General features: G+C 39.7%; 1 protein-coding gene across 1 annotated transcript in view; it reads left to right on the top strand.

Annotated features, from left to right (window-relative positions):
- Window positions 1–2,448: 2,448 nt before the first annotated feature.
- Window positions 2,449–10,322, top strand: part of Efcab14 (EF-hand calcium binding domain 14) — a 41,495-nt gene continuing 33,621 nt past the window's right edge. Inside the window, exons 1-2 of the mRNA XM_023724210.1 lie at window positions 2,449–2,651; window positions 4,236–4,384. Coding sequence (XP_023579978.1) covers window positions 2,467–2,651; window positions 4,236–4,384 — 334 coding nt within the window. The 5' untranslated portion in view covers window positions 2,449–2,466. The remainder of the gene's footprint in view (window positions 2,652–4,235; window positions 4,385–10,322) is intronic.

The following is a 10,322-nucleotide window of genomic DNA, read 5'->3' on the forward strand; positions in this document are numbered from 1 at the left end:
GATTTGTTTTTTCTAGTCAAAGTGATCTTTTTAAAAACTGAAAAGCCATAGTGTGTCTCCCCGAGATTTACAGCCCTCAGTGGTTTTCTAAAACCTTTTTTTTTTTTTTTTTTTTGGTACTGGAGATGGAACTCTGGACCTTGGGCTTTCCAGGCAGGTGCTTAGGCCACTGAGCTATCTCCCTGGCCCTGACCCTTTTGTTTTAGACTCTGTGTCCTTGCAAAGGTGGTAGGGACTGAGGAAGCCAGGGCCACCCAGCTACAAGGAGTTCTGGCTAACCTGACCCTCCCTCTCTTCAGGTGGTGACCTCCTTCAGGACTGGCTCATGGGCTGGGCATGAGTGGAGAGGTTGGGGGTTCTGCCGGGACTCTCTGTCCATCTGTCTGTTTTTGTTTTGTTTTGTTTTTTTTCTGCCTGCCTTCTTGTTTATACTCTGAAGATTATACCTCTCTTGTGTTGGGCAAACATCCCCGGATGCTGAGTCACCCTTTAAGCACTGCTGACCTGGTATTTCTTTTCTTTCAGGAGTTCTTGGGTAGCTCTCTGGTTTCCTCCCTTAAGGTCCTAAAAGGTCTGGTCCTGGATGCCTCCTCTGACCTCTTTTCCTCCACTCTTCTTCCTCTTCAGGTCCAACCACACCAGGTTTTCCTGGTCATTCTTGTGGTTCTCACTGTGAAGCTCACTCTCTGGGCTCTTCAGGACCTCTGACCAAAGGTCCTCTTATCATAGAGGCATTCCTTATTACCCTTATTAGGTTTCAATTTCCTTCACAACACTCATCACTTCCTGATATTTAATATATTTGTTGGTTGTTGCTCCCCCCCCAGAATGTACACTTCAACAGTAAACAGGCAGATAAAAGCAGGATTCCCAATTGAATTTGCATGTCGAATAAACAAGTCATTTTTTGGTAGGAGAATGTCCCAGATGTTGCACGCGATTTATTTATATTTTAAAAATTTCACTGTTTACCTAATATTTAAACTTTACTGGGTGTCTTGTATTTTTATTTGCTAAATCTGTCAACCCTATTCTGCAAGGCAAAGAGAGTGGTTATTTTGATTAGTGCTGTATCCCCTGCACTACAGCAGCTCCTGGAACGTTGCCCTCAATAAATACGTTGAATAAGTGGATAAATGAATGTGGTCAACCCGGTCATTAATCTGAAATGCGACTCAACTTTTAACAAACAGCCTGGGGGACAGAGGGGTGGAGCTTCTAAGCTGGGTTAGTCCAGTTTTAAATACAAGGCCTGGACATCCCAAGAACTTTCCCGGCAGGTCCAGCTGCCCTGACCCGGTTCCTGGGTAAACAAAACCCTGCCAACGATCAGCCCAGCCACAGCTCTGCCTTGGCCCTCCCGGGGGCGGGGCCTCCCTCACCGCCGGCCAGACACAGCCCTCGCCAGAGCCGGGCCCCTTTAACGCCCCGCCTCCCACCGCCCCTCGCGCCCTCTTCCGTGACGTCATCCAGGGAGCGACCAATGGGGTCGCGTCTTACTGACAGGCGGCGCCGGCGGCAGCTGCCAAAGGGGAAGTGAGCTGTGGCCGGAGCGATGGCCCGGGTCTGGAGCCCGCGGCCGCCGCCGCAACCAGCGCGTCAGGAGCGGCCAGAGCCAGAATAGGGGCCGGGATTGCAGCTGCAGTGGAAGCTGCGTATGTGAGTTGCCCAAGTCGCTCTCCCAGACACGTCAAACTCGGAGGGAGCGCGTGAGGGGACAGTAGCAGTCGCCCCTTCAGCACCCCAGTCAGGCCCAGACTTCGGGGCTGGGGTCTCCCAGGAGCGGGCCCGGCTCGTCTCAAGCGGAGACCTCCGAGCCGAGCTCCTTCAAACTCAGGACGGAAGCCAAAGAGCGGTGATCATCACTGACCATAATTGGCTCCCTAGCCCAGGCATTTCACACACACACACACACACACACACACACACACACCCGCTGCCACCTCTCTTGCCAGGGACTGGCGAGGTCCGACTGTCTTACCCTGCATTACTCTCCCTTCTCCCATTCCAGAATAAGTTTCTTTTTCTATCCGGTGAAAATCCTGTCCCCAGAGATCCAAAGTACGTATCCTGAGTGTTCGTAGTTCCTAGATCATTGTTAAAAATATTGTTGAACTTAACCAAACTGCAAATTTTTCATTCTTCGCTTAGCTTTCTTCCACTTTTTTACCCTTTCTACACTCTTAACTGACACTCCATGCCCGGGGCTTTATCCATTTGCATCACCAACTCCTTGGCGACCTCTATGTAACTTCCCCCACTCATCTGAGTTCCAGTTTACTCTGGGCTCCGTTCTCCAGCTCACAGCGGATCTGGTCAGTCCCACCTCTGGGTGGGAGTGACCAGGAGGGCTCTGGCCCAGGATTTCCCACCCTGGAAGGCAGCTCCAAAGCAGCAAGAGAATTGGGCGTCGGGTACGAACCTGGGAGCTCAGGAGTGGGCGCTCCACTAACCCCACACAAGAAGATGAAAAAGCGCAAGGAGCTCAATGCATTGATCGGTTTGGGTGGAGACAGCCGGAGAAAGAAGTCCAAGAAAAGCTCCAGTAGCCACCGCCTGCTTCGAACGGAGCCTCCTGACTCAGAGTCCGAGTCCAGCTCAGAAGAGGAAGAGGAATTTGATGGAGTTGGAAATCGCTCTCGCTTTGTCAAGTAAGTGATGCAGTGGGAGGCCTCAGATGAGTAAAAGTGATCTCCTCAGCTACTAACAAGAATTGATAGGAAGAAGAAAGGCACTGAGGAAGAGGAGATGGCTGACCTTGGAAGGCAAACAGGTAAAAAAGTGTCAGAGAGGCAAGTTCACATCCTGAATGAAGGGTAAATTAGAGGTCAGTCTTTAGATGTGAAAAGGACAACTCTGGAACTAGAGTGGAGATACAGGTGTAGGCAATGTTCCAAGGGCCCAGAACATCCAAAAGAGGCTTAGAATAGAGACAGCAGGGCAGAGCTTTTGGGACTAGGCCTTTAAAAAAAAAAGTAGGGTCAGAGACCTTAAGATTGTTAATTATTTTTTGTACTCTTAATAAATCTGCATCTTGGTGATAAGGGAAGATGATGAGGGACATAATACAGAAAGTATGAGCCTTGACACTAGCTAGAGAGTGAAGGTGAAGAAATAACTTTTTCCCAAGCCATTTTTTGATAATGTTGGTAATCAGAGTTCAGGATGGGAAAGAGCTAAAGACAACCTTGAAAGTGTCCTTGGTAGAAGCAAGGACTAGCAGAAGGTTGTTGTGCTAAAAGAGATTGGGTCTTTGTTGTTCATTTAGAATGTCTATATCCTTTTAGTTAAAGAGTTTGGTTTCTAAGGAACTTTGCCAGATGAGGTATGTAAATCAGTTTTGTGTGTGATGTATAAATGTTTGATGAAGTCTTAATTCTGGAATGCTTGCTATCTTATGAGTTAGATGTTGGAGGCTGGATGGAGTTTAATGTGAAATTGCATCTGTTTGTTTCCTTCCTTCTGAGTCAATAAACTAGAGCAATGGTGGAGAATCTATGGCAAGCATGCCACAGCCAGCTGTTTGTTATCATTGAAAGCTCTAAAAGATTTCCATCACTGAACCATGGAATAGCAGGAGTTCTCTAAAACACACAGATTCTTGCTGTGCTGGCCCCACCCCTGGGGCATGCTGAGACAGCAATTGAGACTGGGCGTGGTGCTGTGCGCCTATAATCCCAGTGCTTGGGAGGCTGAAAACAGGAGGATCACTATGAGTCTGATCTGTGCAGTGAGACCCTGTAAACCCTGTCCTAAATACAAGAAAAAAAATACAGATTCTGTTTCCTTCATTACATTTGCAGTTAAGACTTGCTCAAAAGTTTGTGAGGTTTCAATAACTGAGAAAGCATATCTTTGAGAGAGAAATAGATACAATACAGTGATAGAATTGCAGAAAACTGCTAGTTTTTACACTTTTCTAACTGAGCTTGTCTCCAAAGGCCTCCTTTCTGAATTGATGATGAATGTAGTGGTCTGAAGAGCCCAAAGATGTTTCCCGTGGCCCACAGGACCTCTTCTGCAGTTTCTGATGAAGTTTAAAGCCTTTGTACTGAATAGAACCTTTCATGGATCGTACTTAGTTAATCTTTTACTATTTAGGTATAAGTGCATTATCCTGTTTGCCCTTGGTCATTCCCTACAGAAGATAATTGCGTGCCAACACATGCATACTGTTTCTATAAAACTGCTCATAATCACTTTCATACTGATGGTTGGATTTGTTCTTTTTATAGGGGAGACTATTTACGATGCTGCAAGATCTGTTATCCCCTCTGTGCTTTTGTCATCCTTGCGGCCTGTGTTGTGGCCTGTGTTGGCTTGGTGTGGATGCAGATTGCTCTCAAGGAGGATCTGGATGCACTCAAGGAAAAATTTAGAACAAGTAAGTGGTCACCCTTTTCAAAGTTTCATCTTAGGCTCTTTTTTTTTTTTTTTTCACATTCTAGGACAATTTGCACCAAACTTAATTAAGAATTTTAACCTCTCTGGTGGAGCAATTATACATTCTTTTGTACTGCCTTGTTTTGTTTTTGTACTAAGAATCAAACTCAGGACCTTGCACTTGTCAGGCAGGCACTGTGCCACTGAGTTATATCCCTGACCCAAATTACACCTTCTTTTCAGCATTTTTTATCCTCACTCTCAGCTATCAGCTTGAATAGTATAACAATTTTTTTCATTTTTAAATCCATAAGTAGAAGTTGCTCACGTACCACCAGGACAAGTAGTATCTGAGATAGTGTCTGACTGTATAGTAAGACTAGCCTTGAACTTGTGACAACTCTCCTGAGAACCCCAGTGATAGGATTGCAGACATACCCCACCATACCCGGCTTAGCATCTGAAATAATGGCATTCCAGTTGTCTCTTAGAGTGTGGAAGGGAAGTGCTTCAGGAGCCTAGAGCTTTAGTTAACCTGGGCTGTTTCCTTACACCTCACTGGGCCAATTGAAAAAGAATGTACAACTATCAAATGATTTCCACTTAAACACCATGTAGGACATAGTAATGAGCACTAGTAATAGTAGTAGTCAACATATGTGGAATGCCAATTATGTGCCAACTCACAAATAAATAATTTTATTCCCAAAATAGTCCTGTGAAATAAGTATTATTTTTTATCATTTTTGTATTCTTAAAAAAAAAAAGTAAGTGTTGCCAGGTGTGGTAGTACATGCCTGTAATCCCAGCACTTGAAAGACTGAGGCAGGAGGATTGCTGCATATTACAAGGCCAGCTTGGGCTACAGTGAAATCCTGTCTCAAAATACAAGGAGAATAAAGGCTTGGAAGGATTAGGTGATGTGTTTAGTGACTTAAGTGTGCAAAGTTGAGATTTATTTATTGACTCCCTCTTATCCCCTTGTCCAGGCCTGTGTTTATAATAGGTACTATAGTGCATCACTATTCACAGTGGCTACATAAGTGCTCACAGTGCAAAAACTAATAAATTTCTTAAACTAGGTCTGATGGTGCATACCTATAACCTAGCACATAGAAGGCTAAAGCAGGAGGAGTCCTTCAAAGACAATCTGGGTTAATAGTGAGTTCAAGACTAGCCTGAACTACATAGCAAGAAGAAGAAAACAGATTTATCTATCTTTAGCTATGCTTATTTGTGCTTCAAGGGAAAATGCTTCAAATGTCATTAATGAGTATTATTATTATTTTGAAGTTTTAAAAAACTGATTCTTTAAATTTAATTACATACGAAAAAAAAAAAAAAACCCTATTCTAAAACACACACAAAAAAAGTATTTATAAAAAAGGGCCAGGGAGATAGCTCAAAATGCTTGCCTGGCAAGCACAGGGTCCTGAATTCAATCCCCGGTACCACAAAAAAAAAAAAAAAACAACTATTTATAAATTTAATTACATATTCATGAAAGGCTTACAATAAACATAATAGTGCCTATCCTGAGTACTATATAACTAGCAGAAATTTTTGTCTTATGATTGTGTTTTAAGGTTTAAGGGATGTTTCAAGTTACAAAATATATATTATAATTTGCGTAGTTATGAAAGATATGTTTACATTGATACCTTTAATCAAATTTAACCTAAATATTTTTTAGTAACACTGAAACTTTTGTTTCTAGATTTCAAGAATTAGTTTTCTAAGGTAAGACACTAGCTAGTTTCAGCATAATCACAGATACTATAACCTCAGTAGCATTGGAATCCCAGAAAATGGACCACAGACTTTCTAAGGTCATAAAGAAATCTAGCTCCAGAACTGGAATTAGAATTCTTACTTCCTGTCTTAAGCCTAGGAAATCATAACTTCTTACCTTTTCTTTACTCAGCTTTTCTCTGCTAACTGCAGTTTTTCAAGCTCTGAGCCTGACCTAGGGACAGCTAATGCTTAGTATGTTAGTGAAGCTACGTGGGAAAAAAAATGTTTAAATACTCAGATTTTCTTCTGAGTTTCTGATGCAGAGAATGGAAGTGGAGAATCCACAATTTTCAACTAGAATCATTCTGACCTGTATGTTTTATCAACCAGTCAAATCAGAGTAAAGTCTAAGAATGAGATTTGTACCTTGTAGTTTTTTTCCTACTCAAATGTCTTGCATGTGCTTGCAGTACTTCCAGTGTTTCTAGGTCCAGTCTTTTCCTTGTATGTAAGTAGTAATCCTAACTTGGCAGTGAGGTTCTCAAAGCCACTGTTTAAGCATAACTAACACTGAACACATCTCTGAATCATCATCTCTCCATAATTAGTTGGGCCTCCAAGACTTGTGCCACAGCTTTTTTGATCACATATAGAAACTATTTATTTGTACATTTCGAAACATTCCTTAATTCTTCTCTCTAGGGATTCTTTTCTCTCACTGCTCTGTGCCTATGTCTGTAGGATACCTAAATAATTTACACTTTAGCTGGCTTTTCAAGAAATTTGTTTGGGAAAAGGACAGGTAGTTGTCCTAACAGCCAATAAATATTTATTAAACACTCATTAGTATGAATTCCTTGAAATACTGTATTTAGGAGATGCCAAGATTTATGTCATGGATTGCAGGGCTAGCTTCCTACCACTGAACAACATTCTTCTGGGACCTTAACTACATTTGTCAGCCAGCTGAGTAAAATAGACTTGAAATTGTCAATCCAATTTTTTTATTGGCTTTGATTTACTACAGCCGAAATTCCAGCACTGTAATGTCTGAAAGCAGGATTTTCTGAGGAAAGATAAGAGGATGGGCTCTGGGGTTGGCTGTAGGCAATACTTCTGTGGACTGTTTGCCCAGGAGTTTTTATAAAAACCAATTATCTTGACTAAATGGGGTCAATCTTGTTAAGTTTAAATGCTCTTTCTTTGAATTATGCTTCTACTTTAAATATATTTCAGTAACTTAATTTTACCTCTTATTTCTCAAAGTGACAGTGGAATTCACTGAAATAAATAAGATTACCTGCTTTTCTGACTTTAGTACCTTTTTGAAAAACTCAGAGCCCATTTTTATTTATTTCAATTTTTTTCCAAGATCCTTGGGGTAAAGGAAAGGGAATTGCCAAAATACTTGAAATAGAAAACAAAGCAGATAGGCTTGACATTTCTTTGTGGTCAAGAAGTAATTCAATCTTTAAGTTAAAAATACTCGTGGACTTTAAGACTCTTAGCTCACTCTTCTTTTTCCAGAATCAGGTACTTCAGAAGACTTCCACAGTTATTCTGAGGAAAACTACAATTTTCCAACCTCTCTGTCACTCAATTGTGAAATATTAGAATAAAAGAAACAAATTTGGAAAAGAAAGACAGTATTAATATATCAAGAGTGTTCTTTTTTGGCTATATAGGCAGAGTGGTGATTTGATCATTTAGTACAGATTGTAAATATTGCCTTGTGCTAATAAGGGAATGTGGATGTTTCTGTAACTTCAGAAATACACTAAAAAGAGACAGGTCCTAACAGCCAAAGGTTCATCTATTTATATCCTGGCATCTCATTCCTAGCAATAAAATCTGGACAAGTCCCTTATTCCTTTGGAACCTTCATTTTCTTATCCATAAAACATAAAGATGTATATTTTCCATCAAAGCACTGTGTTATAACATCTGTTACAGTGTGGAGTAACCCTCGCTTCCTTTCTAGACTGAGAACTTCCAGGTCTTCTGTATACACTGGTGCCAGATGTAGGTTTGGGCACATGGTTGGAGCTAAGTAAATTATTGAAAACTACAAAAACAGGGCCAGCAAGATAGCTCTGTGAACTAAGCGCCTGCTTAGGCAGGGACTGGGGTTCCATCCCTGGCACCACCGCCACGCCGGCACCACTTCCTGGGCACACTGAGCCAGCCACCAAGTCCAGGCATAGCAGCGCACGCCTGTAATCCCAGTGCTGGGGAGGCTGAAAACAGGAAGATCACTACAAGTCCAAGCTGTGTAGTGAGACCCTGTACCAAATACATAAAAAAATTTTTTTTTAAACTACAAAAACATTAAATGACACATCTATAATCCCAACACTTTGAAGGCTAGAAGAGGAGGATTGCTATGAGTTCAAGATCAGCCTGACCTTGAAACCCTGTCTTTAAAAAAAAAAACTATAACACCTAACTTGAAGACAAAAAATACTGCCAAATTCATACTATTTTGTTTAGTGAAATTCTGTATCATTTTTAATTTTTTCTGTTATAATTTTGTATTCTTTAAAAAATAAAATTAAAAACTATAAAAACATTGTATAAATATAAAATATTGCTACTGGTATTATGTATGTTCTGTTTGAAAGGTATGTACAGAAATTTCTACTTCCTAATCCTAATAATTAATAAATCGTTTGATAATTAACTTGCTAAGTTTTAAATGAACTGTTTTCCATGTTGAAAGAATATTCTTCAGTAATCATAAATTCATTGTACTACAAACTTCCTCATTTATGTAATAAAGGTAGGACTTGATTTGTCTCTCCTGAAACAGCCCAAATCAGGTAACAGTTATGACCCCCTTTGGGCTCATACATTATTTTTGGTTCAGAGTGTTTTCAGGGCTTATCAGCTTTCTATAGTTAGTAATTTTTGTAACCCAGGTTATTTGTGTGTTTGTCTTATTTCCTCTTCTACTTAATACATATAGATTTTAGGAAGGGGAGAGACCTTGGGGATATGTGACAATCCAAGTATGGCACACTCCCGTGGGATGGGTTTTTCTTTACAATCTAGCTGAAAATGTGTAAGAAACTCAGTGACATGCATAAGAGCTGCATTAGTCTGGTCTAAGTGGTAAAATATTCTTACTGTCTGAGATGGATATATTCTTACAAACCAGGTGTAAATCATATGCTACATTATAAGCACTTAGGGAAGTCTGTTTATTTGTAATTAAATCCTTTGGCAAGTATTTTTTAAATGAACAAAAATATCTAACTAATTATTCTGAATTCATTTAATGGACTCGAAAACTCACCACCTTCAATTTTTGTGGGTTGTTTGTGTTATTAATATGTTTGATAATCTAGGTTTATTTGTTGAATTTTCTATGTTAGATTGAAGAAGCACATAAGGTAATGAGGAATATGGTTGGGGGGTAAGCAAAGATTTATTCAGATGACAAATATTAATTGAGTGCCTAAAAAGTGCCAAATATATTTTAAATGCACACCATATAGAAATAAACAAGACCAAATTTTAGAGCTTACATTTTAGTACATTGCTTTATATAAGACCTTTTTGTCAGTTTTTAGTTTTTAAGAAAGCATATAATGACTAATCAGGTAGTCTGTGACTTTTTAAAAAAATGATGCAGGTTTTATTCTGGAGGACCAGCCATTATCAATATTTTATTTTCCATTAAAAGGAAAAATGATTTTTAAAGAAAAAAGAGAAAGCACTCTCTGAGGTCTCTACCTTGAGGCTGGCAAATCTCTAAACCATTCAAGAAATATTGTTTCCCAAAGAAAAGTCCAAATATCTTCCTGTATTTCACTAACATGTTCTTTATCTTCTATTTCATCTTAAATTTTGGATTGATTTTTTAAAGTTAAGAAAACATTGTTTACTTTTTAAGAAAGAGATTAAAACTCTTAGTCTTCATAATAACATTTGAAATGTTACAAGATCTCTTGCAGTTGATCCATTTACGATAAAAAAGGTTTAAGAATTTGGAAATATAATGTCATTACCATTAATGAAGTTTATAAATCTTCATTAAGAAGTTTGTTAGACATGTGGAATGGTTGAAAAAGATGTGGTACTTTTATATAAAGGAGTACTACTCAGCTATAAAGAATGATAAACTTGAAGCCTTCATATTTAAGTGGATGCCCCTTGAAGATATACTTATTAGTGAAATAAACGAGACCCACATCTGTAAATAT

Source organism: Octodon degus, unplaced genomic scaffold (genome assembly GCF_000260255.1).
Source record: "Octodon degus isolate 3935 unplaced genomic scaffold, OctDeg1.0 scaffold00107, whole genome shotgun sequence".
Classification (NCBI taxonomy): Eukaryota; Metazoa; Chordata; class Mammalia; order Rodentia; family Octodontidae; genus Octodon; species Octodon degus.